Genomic DNA, 15916 nt, shown 5'->3' on the forward strand with positions numbered 1-15916 from the left:
AGAATGATAATTTGACACGTGTAACACATCGCGTGAAAGAATCTCGCCCTTGCAGTAAAAGAATATAACCGGTATAATTCTTATTCCATAGCAAACACATTTCCCGGAAACACCCGGTCACCCACAACTCAGGTTCACGGGCTCTCAAAAGTTTCGGTCCCACCATGAGACCAAGAACTGCCCCGCTATTCCTGCAGTGACCGCCACTTGTCAGTAACTACATTGGGCCCTCTTTCGGTAAAAGAAATCCCCTGCCCCCACAGTACTTCTCCCGTACGTACACAAACACTGAAACGCAGGCTCTTCTTCTTCTTCTTCCCTGTGAATCTTCGTGCACTGTTTCTTTGACAATGACGGACACCACGGATGACATAGCGGAGGAAATATCGTTCCAGAACTTCGACGACGACTGCAAGTTGCTTGGAAGTCTGCTCAACGATGTCTTGCAGCGCGAGGTCGGAGGCAAATTCATGGAGAAAGTCGAGAGGAACCGTACTCTCGCTCAGGTCCTCTGCCTTGGCCCATTATCCCGTATTTGCTTCTATCTACCAGTCGCTCCTCTAGTTCTGTGAATCTTATTGCTTGTGACGTCGTTTTTTCTTCTCGGATTTTTCTGAGTTTCTGCTTAGTTGCTGAGAAAACAGAGGAAAATAAATAAAGCAAAGCAGGAAATGGATTTTACACTTATGATGTTTTGGCATCGAATGAAAAACATATAAAATCTCCACTGAAACAGTTGTACTAAGCTCAGTAGTATTGTTGTGGAATTTTTATTTGTAGAATAATTCTCAGGTTTTCAAATCGGTTTTGTTTTTTCCACCTGCTTTCCTTACATTTTCTTAGAAACCAAAAATTGAGGATTAAACGGTACGTGATATTGACAAAATGATTTCAAATGGGGGTTTTGCGTGTTAGAGTGCTTGTAACATGAGGATGGCTGGGATCGAGGACATGGCGGAGCTGTTAGAGAAGCAGCTGGCTTCAGAGATATCGAAGATGACATTGGAGGAAGCCTTGACCCTCGCTCGCGCATTCAGCCATTATCTCAATTTGATGGGTATTGCCGAAACACATCACAGGTATATATGGATAGTTATTGATTACTAGTTCAGACTTTATTAAGCAAATTTTTTTATTAGGGATGAACTTTCCGATGTGGTTAATGCGTCGTTTTCAAACTTTTTTTTTATTCGTTTGGTTGCTTAAATTGTTAGATGAATTTGTTAATTTACTTTTGAGAAGTTGGCCCGATATACTTTCAATGGTTCTGAAAGGTGCTCGCTAAATTTTGTTTACCGAAAAAAAAATTATTTGGTTTTGAAAGGCTTACGAAATCAATCTTCAAGACAATATTTTGCTTTGTGCAGAGTTCGTAAGGTACGAAATGTGGTGCCTCTTTTAAAATCCTGTGACGACATCTTTAATCAGCTGGTGCAGGGTGGAGTTCCCCCAGATGAGCTTTATGAAACTGTTTGCAAGCAGGTCTATTGTTAGTTCTTAAGCTTCCAGTTTTCTAAATTTCTTAACTGCGTTGATGAGCAACAGATAAACTTAAAAAATGACAGTACGTTGTCTTCCCCACCCCCCACCCCTTCCCGGCAAGAAAAAAAATCTGTCATCTGGGTGTCTGAAAACTGGACAACTCTACTAACCTCAAGTAAGCAAAATTGTCGAAGTGGAGCTTCTGTTGTGGTAGGTTTAGTATAATAGTATCTCTTAGATTTCGACTTCTTTGAGCAACTGAATGGAACACTGAAAATTTGAGTGCGGATGTTTAATAAGATGCTCATTCTTCTTATTGCTCTCCTGCTTTTTTATTTTTTATTTTTATTTTAGAATGATTGTTACTGCAGGAGGTTGAAATTGTTCTTACTGCGCATCCCACACAAATTAATCGTCGCACTTTACAATACAAGCACATTAGAATTGCTGTAAGTTTTTAGTGGCATTTACACTATTTAATATGGTGAAATATAATATCTGAAATATCGTTTCAGTGAGTTTTCTATTATTCTAACTTTGCCTTTTGCTTTCAGCATCTCTTAGACTACAATGACCGATCTGATCTTGGTTTTGAAGATCGAGAAATGCTGATTGAAGATCTGGTATTGTTTTTCTAACTGCATGGCATCCCTCCAAAAAGTCACTGTAAAGTGTGTGAGAGTGGTGGTTGGGGGGGTTGTTCGTGTATCTGTAAGATAATGTGGAAAGAAATTGGTGTAATTATTGTATTTATGTGATTTACAGATTCCATCTGGTTTTGTGATAAGAGAAGAGAACTTAAATATGGCATGTGAGTCATAGATTCAATCTTGCTTTTGTAGGTGAGAGAGATAACTTCAATATGGCAGACAGATGAGCTTAGGCGCTACAAACCCACACCAGTTGAAGAAGCCAAGGCTGGTAAACTACTGGAAGTTAAGAATTGTTAAATACTCCATGCTTTGTTTCTCTGTAGAAAGGTGGACACATACATGCACCTGTTCATTTTATTATCTCAGGCTTGAACATTGTGGAGCAGTCCCTTTGGAAAGCTGTACCTCATTACTTACGCCGTGTCAGCAATGCCTTGAAGAAGGTTTGTCTTCAAACTTGTCCGGTAGCTGTTGCATTCTTTGGATGCACATACTTTCTTCCTTGCAACTTTCCTTTCTTACTCTACTTCTTCCTCACAGCATACTGGAAGGCCTCTTCCATTAACTTGCACACCAATAAAATTTGGGTCTTGGATGGGGGGTGATAGAGATGGAAACCCGAATGTAACAGCAAAGGTAAGGTGTCTACAATTATTTTTCTGTGAAATGCATTTCTCCTCCTTGTATGAGATGATATGTTCAAGGTGTTTACAATCATTGATCCATGAAATGATTTCTATGAGCTTATATCGTTCCCTTGATTATTGGTCTCAGTTCAATGACAAACAATCTACTCTAGAAATCTTCAATTAGAATTTAGTGTAGTATATATTATTCAATTGAATGATTATACATTTGCCGTAAGGTTCTGTTGAATCGTTTCAATGACACTACAAACATTCTTGAGAAGGCATGTGTGTCATTGTTTTTGAATAGGAATATGTAAAAAGAAAACCCTTGGCACTAAATTAATTTCTTAATTGTCCCATAGACATTAATGGATAGGCTCTAGTGATTTGTAGTGCGAGAAAAATATACTTTGCACCTTCTATCTACTAGGCTCTTTACATTTTGCACGAAAAATTACCAAATCTGGCACATTATACTTTCTAATAGCCAAAAGTTGATAAATAGAACCCTTGTTCAATTTTGGCCATTAAGATGGATGAAAAGAAAGTGATGTAGCATGATCTTGACAGTTGAAATCTGGCCAAGAAGACGGAGGAGAAAAATAAGAGATGTAGCATGATCTTAAGGGAGGGTGCATATTGCAACTTTTTGGCAGTTTGAAAATGAAATGTGTCAATTTTGGTAGTTTAAGGAGCAAAATAATGTAAAATGCTCTGTAGCTGGAGGGGGCAGAGTTTATTTTTATTCTTTCTATTTTTTTGCTTCCTTCTTTTGAACAATTTTTTTAAGGGCTGGAATAAACTTATAATGTTCTTTGTCCTTGGCATATGAACTGTCAATTTGCTTTGTGTAATTCTGAAATTTTCAGTTCTTATGTTCTTCATGAGGATCTTCACTTCATTCTTGATCTTTTTCCTCATATCTAACTGGTTCTGTTTCATTGTCTATCAAGAAGTCATTCATCCTATTAAAATTGAAGATTTTGTATTGTTTTTAATGCTTTAAAACATGTAGGTGGTGCTAACGATGATTCTTTTGCATTAGTCCTCCAATATAAGGTGTATGTATGTGTGCTGCCTTTTTTGTTTTTGTCTTTTTTTTTTGTTAAATTATGAATATTGACGTGCTCAAAGGTGAACACCCACTGTCAGAACCAAACTTCTTAATCAATATGGAAAGTTTTCATATCTTGAAAATTCCATAAGGTAGTGGAAGCTTTCTTTGTTACTCTATCTCTAAATGGTACTGTTCAAGTGTTGTTCTTTTTAAGAATTACTTCTTTTAAAAGTATCTGATTGTACTGATTGCGTTACTAACCTATCCTTGACATCTGACTAAAACTGACATCAATTACATTGTGCTTTTGCTACTGAAGTACATGATATAAAAGCTTTTCTTTCTTTGCTTCAGGTCACAAAAGATGTCTGTCTCCTATCTAGGTGGATGGCTATTGACCTCTACATTCGAGAAGTTGATAGCATCAGATTTGAACTATCCATGAATCGGTGCAGTGATAGATTGTCAAAACTGTCGCATGAAATTCTGGAAGAAGGTTTTGCATGTCAAAGTTCTCTTAAAGTTCTGATTTTATACTTATGGATGTAGTAATTGCTCTTGTCCTTTCATCCTTGTATGAATTGTGCACTAGTTACAGTTCAATTTTGGAGACAAATGTCCTGTTCTGAGAGATGAGAAACTCTCAATATCAGTACCAAACCAGTTGGGCAAAATTTGATAAAAAATTACATTCACTTAATTGTTCAGTTCAATGGCTAACTATATTGATTGATATAATAATTTGGCTATTGTTAAGTATCTTTCCAAACATGATATTAAATCAGAACTTCAGGACAAGAATCAAGAGACTAGCTGTCAACAGAAGATCATGTCTTGAGATACAATGAGTCACAAACATAACTTATTAGGTCTAGTACATAAGAATGAAGATTTATTAAGATAGTAACCATATGTTAAGAATTGGATACTGGTGAATTTGTATGTCAGTTAGTTATTCTTGTATTTATTTTTTCTTTTCAGTTATAAGTGCAAAAAAGTGTAATGAGGCATTAGTTCTCACCTGGGTTGCTATATTTTGTTGTTCACTTAACGAGAACCTTAGGGGACCGGGGGTGTTAGGTGCTGGTTATTTTAAAGGCCTTTTCATTTTGGTTTATAACCGCCTTAAAAGTTGTGAGAATTTAATTATTAAATTTGGCCTTTTTCCCCTGCTAAATTTCTGTAGGGTGATTAAGTCATAATAACTCTTTGTTTGATTGCAATATTGACCATTGGAAACCCGATTTCAATCTGTAGCCTTAAACCTTGTATGATGCTGATGATTAAGGCCTCGTTTGTTTTCGCAGGTGAGATGAGTTGAGATTAAAGTTAAAAAATTGAATAAAAAATTGTTAGAATATATTTTTTTAATATTATTTTTGTTTTGGGATTTGAAAAAGTTGAATTGTTTATTTTATTTTGTATGAAAATTTGAAAAAGTTGTATTGATGAGATGAGAGGAGTTGAGATGAGTTGTGAAAACAAGCAAGGCCTAAGTGGTTCAGCCCAAGAAGGATTTAAAAAAAAAAAAACACAGTGGTTTCTCAGACATGAAGGTCTTTTTGTTGTATAATTTGCTTTTAGCAACTAATGGCAACATTTATCTTGATAATATTTGACTATATGAAGATGAAAATGCCTCAGAAAGCCCACAATGCAGTACACTTCCGATTGCTGTTTTATTGTGCAGCAAGATTGAGATATATCACATTCTTTCTTATCACATGGTTAGTGAAAGAGTATATACCACATCGTGCAGCAGATCATCTTCTTGTCATTTTCTTTAGCAACAACCCTTGTGAATCACATCAGTGACTTGACTGTCAGATTTCTTTTCAGAAACTTCATCTGATGTTCGGCATGAGAGTTGGAATCAATCTTTGAACGGAAGTCAAACAAAGCTTCATGGCCAACAAGCTCCAACCATTCCAACCCATCTTCCAGCTCGAGCAGATCTGCCCTCTTGTACTGGTAAATAATGGAGCATCTAGTTAAATTAATCATTTAGTTCTTTATGTGTACAATTCAATGACCATCCTGAAGGTTCTTCCTTTTCGAGTTATTTCTCTGTCATTTGCTCAGCACCCCCAGTTAAGTCTCTACAAGGTCAATGCCACCTTAATCCTGAATGTAATGCTTTCCATTGTACTTATGAAATGCACTTCAGAAATGAGTAATTTATGATTGGATATCATACCAGTTTAAAATTTGACCAAAAAAATTCAATTTTGGTTTAACTACATGCTAATTTTTTTTTTACTCACTCGGTTCATAATTATTATCCTTTATCCTATTGGTAGGTTTTATTTTATTGTTTGGTTGAGTTGGCATCTTATATGATTGTTCATGTAGAATGCAATGATGGTGAATCTCAGTACATCAGAGTAGAATTTCCCAGCACTGATAACAATACACTGAATCGTCAGGTAACCCAGTTCTAGGACACTAATATATTTGCAGAGCATTTACATGGTGATTTAGATTTTTTACCCTAATCTCTGTCTCATAGTGGAAATCAATCTGTCTCTCTGTTGTACATTTCCCTTTTTCTAGGATGGTCCGTGTTCTTCTCATTCAGATTCTTCATTTCAGGATTTACGTCAGAATTTACGTGTGTCATTACAAAATGGGAATTCACCTAATTCTAGCTCTCCAAAGTCAGCTGTAACACCACGGTCTTCTTCTTTCAACTCTAGTCAACTCCTTGCTCAAAGGAAACTATTTGCAGAATCCCAGATAGGAAGGTCCAGCTTCCAGAAGCTTTTAGAACCTAGGGTCTCTCAAAGTCCTGGAATTTCTCCTTATAGAATTGTCCTCGGGAATGTAAAAGATAAGGTTTGGTTTACTCACACGAAGCTCCTAACTGTTAAGTTAAATTTCATATTGGGATAGTAAATGCAAAAATATTGTTATGCACTGTACTTCAGCTCATGAAGACACAAAAGCGTCTGGAGCTTCTTCTTGAAGATCTTCCTTGTGAATACGATCTGTGGGACTACTATGAAACATCAGATCAATTATTGGAACCACTTCTCCTATGTTATGAGTCTTTGGTAATCTCACTCCCTCTCTCTCTCTAAACAAAGATGACATTTTTGTATGGTAGTTTTATGAATATTATGTAAAACAATCCATCTTGCAGCAATCTTCTGGATCTGGGGTGCTTGCTGATGGTCGGCTTGCTGATCTGATCCGAAGAGTTGCTACTTTTGGGATGGTATTGATGAAGCTCGACTTGCGTCAGGTGTGCTTTGAGTTTATGGTTATAGCTGTTTCTGCTTAGTAATCTATGTTAAAAATGAACTTTGCAATGTTCCAGGAATCTGGTAGACATGCTGATACACTAGATGCAATAACCAGATATTTGGATATCGGTACATACAGTGAGTGGGATGAAGGAAAGAAACTGGAATTTTTAACGAGAGAGCTGAAAGGGAAGAGGCCACTAGTTCCCCAAAGTATTGAGGTATGGTAGTTAGATAGTTTTTCATTGATGGATTATGCAGAATAAAATCTAAATGGAATTGGAAAAAACAGTAATGTGCCTCTTTTGAGAAAAAAAGGAAAATGGATAATTGTAGCAGAAGTATTGTTTAAAAACTGATCCTTCCTCTATTCCAATTTTTTCCGTGCCTTGGCTTTCCACTAATTTTTGCTGCAATTTAATGTGATTTTTGAGATTTCATACAATTTCTTGTTTTTAGGATTGATGCAAAGCATTTGTTGATTTTATCATTCAATTGTTTTCATTTGGTGAATTTCTATACCTACTCTCACTTGGGTCTTTCAGGTTGCTCCTGATGTTAAAGAAGTCCTAGACACCTTTCGCGTAGCTGCTGAGCTTGGAAGTGATTCACTTGGAGCCTATGTGATTTCTATGGCTTCAAATGTATGATCAATTGCTACTAGTTTTATGATGTACAAGTCCAATGATAAAAAATATATATAATTGACTTTCTTTTTTGTAAAATCCAGGCAAGCGACGTCCTTGCCGTTGAGCTTTTGCAGAAAGATGCAAGACTTGCTGTTAGTGGGGAATTAGGAAGACCATGTCCTGGTGGAACGTAAGATCGCACCCCTCTATGTTGTTAAACTCCTGTTAAATTGCAATTTTAAATTTGTTTGATCAGAATTATGGGATAACTTTGGAAGCCCTTTGAAACAAATTCTATAATTTTGTTTTGCATTCTGTTATGAAAATTAGTCTAGTTTGGACATGGAATCATAGTTTCCATTTGTGTTAGCATTCTTGATTATTTGTGAATGCACCTGCACTACACACCCAATATGCATGTTATGTGAAGACAAACGTTGATCATCCCATTATAAAATGATTAGAAGATGAGTAGCAAGGATCAAATCTATGTTGTATAGTTTGTTCAAATGTTTTGTTATATCTCTTGGTCATGATAAGTGCTGTTTATACTGAACTTGCAACAGTTATTCTCATAAGGTTCATGTACATTCTGAATAGGCTTCGAGTGGTTCCTCTGTTTGAAACTGTGAAGGACTTGAGAGGAGCTGGAGCGGTGATCAGGAGATTATTATCAATTGATTGGTATCGAGAGCACATCATAAAAAACCATAATGGCCATCAAGAGGTATTCTTTCTATATATCCAAATTTTAGGATTAATTTCAGAAATTTCCCATGAATCTTTGAGGAGCATAGGAAATTATTGTCGCCAGGTTATGGTTGGATACTCTGATTCCGGTAAAGATGCTGGGCGTTTCACTGCTGCATGGGAACTTTACAAAGCCCAAGAAGATGTTGTGGCTGCATCCAATGAATATGGTATTAAAGTTACTCTATTTCATGGGCGTGGAGGGAGTATTGGTCGTGGTGGTGGCCCGACGTATCTAGCCATTCAATCCCAACCACCTGGCTCTGTGATGGTGAGCGATCTTTTAAATTTAGATCTTGGTACTTTTATAGTTTTTTTGTTCTTTGTTCTCCAATTAACAGTGGTATATATCTTGACTACAGATGTTCCAATCAACTTAAAAATATTGAGTCACCATGTGAGATTCTATACTTGGTTGTCTAGTTTGCTTGGATTTGCTTGGATACTTCTTTTACTTCTATTTCAAACTTGGAATTTTTTTATTCTCTAGTGTTTTAGTTCAATAAATGTCTAAACTAGAACCAGTGTAAAATGTTGTGGTTATTATTATTATTTGGATTTTACTTCCCATAAATATTTATTAACTACCAAGATAAAAAATAATTTAGAGCTCCTAATATCTGTGGTGTACTTGATTTAGAACTTTGATACAATTTTCAATTTTTGTGAATTTTGCATTTTAGTTTCATTAGTAAGTTTTGCTTCAAATTGAGTAGTTAATCTGACTCAAAGCTCTTAGCCTTGGACCCAATGGTTAATAAATCATAGAAAAACCTTCTAAAACTTTAACAATCATCTCTATGACCTGGCCTATGGAATTTGCAGGGCACTCTTCGGTCAACTGAGCAAGGAGAAATGGTACAGGCAAAGTTTGGGCTACCACAGACAGCTGTTAGACAGCTGGAGATATACACAACAGCTGTGCTGCTTGCAACTCTACGTCCTCCACTCCCACCCCGAGAAGAGAAATGGCGAAATCTCATGGAAGAGATCTCAAAAATCAGTTGCCAGAATTACAGGAGTGTTGTCTATGAAAATCCAGAATTCCTTTCTTACTTCCACGAGGCTACACCTCAAGCTGAGCTTGGCTTCCTTAACATAGGAAGCCGTCCTACGAGAAGAAAGAGCTCTACTGGAATTGGACACCTTCGTGCCATACCATGGGTCTTTGCATGGACCCAAACCAGGTTCGTTCTTCCGGCTTGGCTTGGAGTAGGAGCAGGTCTGCAGGGTGTTTGCGAGAAGGGACATACTGATGACCTAAAAGCAATGTACAAAGAATGGCCTTTCTTTCAATCCACCATAGACCTTATAGAGATGGTTCTAGGGAAGGCGGATATACCCATTGCCAAGCACTATGATGAAGTCCTTGTCTCGAAGAGTAGGCAAGAACTTGGTTCCAAATTAAGGAGGGAGCTCTTGACAGCAGAGAAGAACGTTCTGGTGGTTAGTGGGCACGAAAAACTTTCTGAGAATAATCGGAGCTTGAGGAGGCTGATAGAGAGCAGACTTCCCTTTCTCAATCCTATGAACATGTTGCAAGTGGAGATACTAAAGAGGTTGAGATGTGATGATGATAACCACAAACTCAGAGATGCATTGCTTATCACCATAAATGGAATTGCAGCCGGAATGAGGAACACAGGTTAAGCAAAGTCTTCTGGATTAAACATGAATGAAGCGCTCACCCTTTTTTTTTTTTTTTTTTTCTGTGAATGGGGCTGTTACTTGATGACAATCAAAGATCATCATATCTGAATGTGGGATTAGGTTTTGCTGAAAGAGTTGTATCCTCTGGATTATGCTAGATATCCATGTTTGTTTTAATACTGGCAATATATATATAATAATGACTCTGTTGGTCGGTCACCAAATGAGACCTGGCTGCGGATTGGAGAATATAGGTCCGTTATTTAGTGCATTGATTAGTCGTATGATTTAATGTATATTGCAATGCTAGGGGGATGCTATGACAGTTATCAAGGGAGTCCAAGCCAGTGAAGAGAATTCTGCATGGTATGGTCAAGTAATTGAGGAAGCTGAAGTGTCGATATGGTCAAAGATGGCTACTGCAATACACCCCTAGAGAATGTAATGTGGTAGCTTATAAACTAGCTAAATTTGCTTTGCAATGTGAGGAGGAGGTGGTCTGGTTAGAGGAATGTCCTGATTGGATTAAGCCGTGTATCCAATTGGAAAAACTTTGTATCTCTTCTGATGTGGAATGAAGTATGGAATATGTTATTTTCAAAAAAAAAAAAAAAAAAAAAAAAATGGGGATTTCGTTCTAAATTGAAGACTTTTTTTCCAACTGGCCGCACTCCAGCCCAAGTCGAGGCTTAGATATTTAAGGTTGCCTTTCCGTGTAGTTATGATCTCTGGTGAGAAAAACCCTAGATCTAGAATTAAAAGGGTTTGAGTTTCTTTTGGAAAGCTTGTTTGGAACATTTTTAAGTTTTGAATCATATTTCTCACTACTGTACTCTACGTTCTTTGACAAGGTGTGAATTGATTTGTAAGAGAATCTTAAAATTTTGAATCTAAAATTTTTACAATCTAATATATGTCAGGAGTGTGTAGGGTGTCTTATTGTAACGACAAGGCTCAATAATTTTAAGGTTGGAATATTGATTATTTTTATTGGGCCTAAATTATATTTAATGAGTCATATTGGATAAGCTCACAAACGATAAATTATTGAGGTTGAATATGAGTTTTAATTAGACTCAATAACTAAGCTAAATTTCATTTCTTATTGAACAAGTTAGACTCCTTTTAAAATTTAAATATCGGCTATTAGAAATTTATTTCAATTTAAAATCATCACTAATTGAAGTCTCCTACGCAGTCTCAGTCACTACCAATCCTACATTGAATGAACTACTAGATCATGTTTTTAAATTAAAACTCTATTCTTGAATGATTGTGACCGAGTCTAACTCGAACTAGAACTCGTCGACACTCTTTCCCAAATCTCTCTATAAATATCTTCATTCCGTGTGTTATTTGAAAAAAGCCATAAACCTTCGTAAGTGTAGCGGTCGAACCCAAAATACCCAGTCCAGCACCGTGTGTGTCCCTCGTTCACCACGCTAATAGCCGACCTCCTCATTCCTCTCACAACATTCTTCACGTTTTTTCTCTTCCTCTAGTTCACGTGATCGATTTTATGCCAGAAATATTAGATTAATGCTGCAAGGTAAGTAGCTTAATAATAAATTAAAATTAGTACACGTTAGCTAGTTATATATATTATTATTAAAATTAGTTCTTTGGAAGTCAGTGTTTATGTACCACGCATGTCATAATATTTGCAAGCACGTCATTCATCATGCTTCATTCCGAATATTATAGTTATGTATGTATTATGCATCTCATACATCTCGCGTTGCATAAGACACGTAAATTTTCATAAAATCAAGTGTAAGATAAAGATCAGATTAATCAGATGACCATTCAGATGCATGATATCAATATAGTCAGGGTGGATGTGCAAGCCACGAACTCAACAGTGGTCCACCATAGTATTTTATCAGATCAGATCAACGGTTTCCCTTGTGGCTACAAGATGTGGGATCAGTGCACAACCTTGCACACATGGTTAAGTACTGTTTTGGCCAGTCAGAACAATCAGATAATTCAGATCAGCTAGACAAGTCGGTTAATTTAGATAAATCATGCATGTCATCAGCATACTTATGAGCATTCATGATTTTAATTCTCAGCGTGAAATATTTTATGAAAACCTTATGGGTTTCTTTTTGAGTTATCGACTCATTTTAGTTTGTTTTTATATTTTTAAACCACCCCAGGTCAGAATATTTATGAAGGTAGAGCTGCAGAATGAGACTTAGTCCAGGGAGGTGTGACAGTGCCTTAGATCATGTACATAGATTTTAAGTTATGATTTTTATGGCGTAGATTTTGAAAAATTTTAATAAATGCTTCCGTGCACTCTCATTTATGATTTCAGTATTTTAATACAAAACGGCTCTATTTATTATAAGGAATCTTTGTACTTGGCGCTTCCTTTAGAATATAAAATATATTTTTAAGTCGGATTTAGTAGTAGCATTCCTGCTCCGTGATTTTCTAAAAAAAAAAATGACATATTTTTTAACCAGAGAGAGTGGGGTGTTACACTTATACACTCGTTTGCAAATATGCTTTTTTTGTTAGTGGAATGAATATTTTGTCTCCTATTATATGAATCGATTTACTTTACTTCTCTGGTTGCTTGCCATCCAGAATTTCAAACCGTAACATAATTGATATTGAACAAGGTAACCAAATTAATCAAGTGGTTAATTTGGTAACCCTTTTCAGCCATGGACTTCTATAGATGGCAATTGTAGTGAGAAGCAGGTTAAGCACTTGGATCTTGCAGCAAGCAACAACATATATTTTCTCTAGGCTGTTTATAATGGTATGTAGCTAGTTTGCTCTGCTGTGGCTTGTTTGACTAAATTACTAATTCAGAGACCAGATGACTACATTTGATGTTCTTCATAAATAAACACTCTGTACAAATACTTCAGTAGAGTGCATGCATTATGGTTACCCATTGCCACTAAGTACCATGATGCTGAAATCCCACCAGTTTTTGCACTGAAGAAAGGTATTGAATGTGGAAGAATAAATAGTCTACAAAGCAATAAAAAAAGGCAAGAAGATGGGGTAGTTTTCTCGTACTCTCTTGGACACTATATAAAGTCACAGCAATCTTTCAAGAAGTTGAAACGTTTGTACCCCCCCACCGAAAATGGAATCTGATGTCCTGAATGTACATGCTTGTTCCTGCATTCTCTCTCTCTCTCTCTCCCTCTCCCTCTCCTTTTGACAGTCTTTCTTTTGTGTAAAAGATGATGCCAAATGTTCTTTAAAGGAGATACCATGCCTGCATTCATGGAAGGTGAGGTTAAATCAAACATATATTATGTCTGCAAAACCCGCTTAGATTGAAGCTAGCTTCCTCATAGTGGCGTCCAGCTTATATGTTGAATCTTTTAAATTGAGGGTGTAGTGCAATAGTCGTGGTCGCTCAATTCACTGCATCGTACACGACTCCCTTACACGGAATCTTGAGTGGGAAGTCACTTAATTTCTTTTTATTGGAGTATGACTTCCATTATATATATATATATGTATGTATGTATGTATGTATATATCTCCAATGTCATTTTTTTAGGTGGAAATGCAAGAGTCATGCTTAAAAAATGAGTGTAAGTTGGTGGGGTGCTACCAGGCCTAACGCATGCAACCGTACTAGTGCTAGTTTCCGTTTTGCTTTGATATTGGTGCAGGAAAAAAAAATGCAGATTTTATACATCTTTGCCAAATTAATTTAGAATATAAATTGAGTTTCAACACAAGTACTAAACTCTTTTTATGTGGGGAAACCAAGAAGTTTATATGATGATCATCATGAGCATGTTCATCATGTCAAAGCCTTGAGAGTCTGCAGGTTTCAATTTCTGCCAATAATTAATTAAAATGCACGGGTTTTATAATTTATTTACACATGATATCTAGCTAACACATATATCATGATCTGCGGGCTGGCTTAGTTTTCAAAGTTGCTTTGCTTGCCCTCCACTATCAGGTAGTCGTGCACAACAGAGTTGACAACATGAGCAGAATGAGCGCACGCCTCCAACAGTGCAGACTCAGACAGAGCCATTTCTTTGCACAAACATGGAAGATACGCCATTATAAGGTGCACCTAATTAAGGCTCAAAATGAGGCATATCTGTCGTTTTGACATGAGTTCGGTTTTTTGCAATGTGTTTTCATGTATTGAGGCATCCAATATGCAGGCTCAATTAATTATTGTTCGAAATTGCATTGACTTCAACCAATATCGAGCAGCAAAAGAAGACTTTTTTTTTATCCCTCTTCCCCCATTTTTTAGATGGATGTACGATAATGAACTATTGAACTTTTCCAAGATGATGGAAATTTTTTCTGCTCGCTGTTTGAGAAAAGAGACTACAAGAAATAATGATGGGAGTCAAATGTCATATTGTTTCGGGCATGGATGACGATACAAGGCAACAAAAACCTGCGGGAGTATCCTTCATAGATCTCAAAGGGGCCCCATACTGTATTGATTACGATCAACTTGCTTAAGGTACGCAAGCTGTACTGAAGTGACACTGATTGTTATTTGTTTGGGAGTCTCATGAGACTCGTAATGCGTGTGGATGCCGGCCCATGCATGTCCTTGATATTCATGTGGATCTCAAACAGACAGTTCAAATTGCAAAGGATTTTTGTTCCTTTTTTGGGACTTTAACCTGTCTGCTGACGTACAGGATAACGATCCCATGCATGCTAAGCTTTTTCCACAATATTTTGTTTGCCATTGGAAAAAAATTCACCTGAAAAATTTCAGCCTATGCCCTCTAATTACTTTCCCCCCACTTTCTAGCTGATTGAGATAAAAGTCGAGAGGTCGATATTTCCCAATAAAATTTATAGAAGTAGGCCTGGTTGCAGGAACACATTCGTCACATCAATGGAATCCATCGAACGCGTTCAGAAATGAAAAAGACAAGGAAAAAAAAAAGAAGACGGGCCGGCCGGGAGTGCATGAAAGACGTAAAGGATCATGATCGTCGTGTATATATGATGATGCATGCCAACAAGTTAAGGCAGTCCTTTTCTTCATTAATTCCTAGTCACACTTGTTAATATGGTTTGATCAGTGTTAATTTCACACGTCTTCATATATAATAATGCAATTCCGTAATTAGGACAATACTTATATTATTCATCTTAAATCATGTCATCCCTAATTACACGTATTAACATAATACATAATTTTAAATGATTTTGTATATCAACCACTTCAATTACAATTACTTAAAATACGTACACTAGCTAGATATATGGCTAATGACATGATTATGGATAATAAAATTTTAGAATTAAGAACAGCTAACATGATTCTCATATAATTTGGATATCAAATTTCAGAGGTCAGCATGCATGTCCATCACAACAACGACAATAATATTGGTTATGATCTTATAATCAACTATATATATCCTTTCTATATATATATATATATATGCTGTTTCAATATTTATCTCCAGAACTACTTATTATTAGTTGGTATTGATAAGGTATTGATAAGACTAGAAGAGTATTGATAAGGTATTGATAAGACTAGCAGATTGTAAGTATTTGAATCAGATCCAATTGAATGTTGAAATTACACATTAATGAGAACACGAAAAAGATCAGAAGCAAAAACTAGTTGGCTGCTTATAGCTCCAAAAACCAACAACCCCACTTATATTAATTATATATAAAAGCTTGCAGAATCCTTTATATATATATATATATATATATAAATATATATATATATATATATATATATGTCTTAGTGCCAATTATATGCCATCTCATGACAAAGTAGTTGACTACGGATGTCCACTCCATCGAATGGACATGATCAAACCCTCAT

General features: G+C 36.3%; 1 protein-coding gene across 2 annotated transcripts; it reads left to right on the forward strand.

Moving 5' to 3' along the window:
* The first annotated feature begins 275 nt into the window (after positions 1-275).
* On the forward strand, positions 276-10314 carry LOC121254406 (phosphoenolpyruvate carboxylase 4-like). 2 transcript variants are annotated; one of them, XM_041154429.1, is made up of 20 exons: positions 276-506; positions 916-1079; positions 1368-1482; positions 1854-1931; positions 2037-2105; positions 2325-2403; positions 2502-2578; positions 2676-2771; positions 4176-4317; positions 5661-5792; positions 6174-6247; positions 6414-6656; positions 6749-6874; positions 6964-7065; positions 7141-7287; positions 7612-7710; positions 7797-7885; positions 8296-8422; positions 8510-8716; positions 9271-10314. In XM_041154429.1, the coding sequence occupies exons 1-20, from the start codon at positions 351-353 to the stop codon at positions 10093-10095; spliced, it is 3147 nt and encodes a 1048-aa protein (XP_041010363.1). In that variant the 5' UTR covers positions 276-350; the 3' UTR covers positions 10096-10314. The 2 variants fall into 2 exon arrangements, with proteins under 2 accessions (XP_041010363.1, XP_041010365.1); XM_041154431.1 differs by lacking the exons at positions 276-506; positions 916-1079; positions 1368-1482 and adding an exon at positions 1492-1696.
* Positions 10315-15916: the final 5602 nt, after the last annotated feature.

The sequence above is a fragment of the Juglans microcarpa x Juglans regia genome, chromosome 3D, assembly GCF_004785595.1.
Source record: "Juglans microcarpa x Juglans regia isolate MS1-56 chromosome 3D, Jm3101_v1.0, whole genome shotgun sequence".
Taxonomy (NCBI): Eukaryota; Viridiplantae; Streptophyta; class Magnoliopsida; order Fagales; family Juglandaceae; genus Juglans; species Juglans microcarpa x Juglans regia.

Excerpts from the sequence above, each read along its gene's own strand:
- LOC121254406 (XM_041154429.1), top strand. The coding sequence starts at position 351 with ATGACGGACACCACGGATGACATAGCGGAGGAAATATCGTTCCAGAAC. Across the intron at positions 507-915 it reads GGAACCGTACTCTCGCTCAG|AGTGCTTGTAACATGAGGAT; the intron begins GTCCTCTGCCTT and ends TTTGCGTGTTAG. Across the intron at positions 8,717-9,270 it reads AACCACCTGGCTCTGTGATG|GGCACTCTTCGGTCAACTGA; the intron begins GTGAGCGATCTT and ends TGGAATTTGCAG.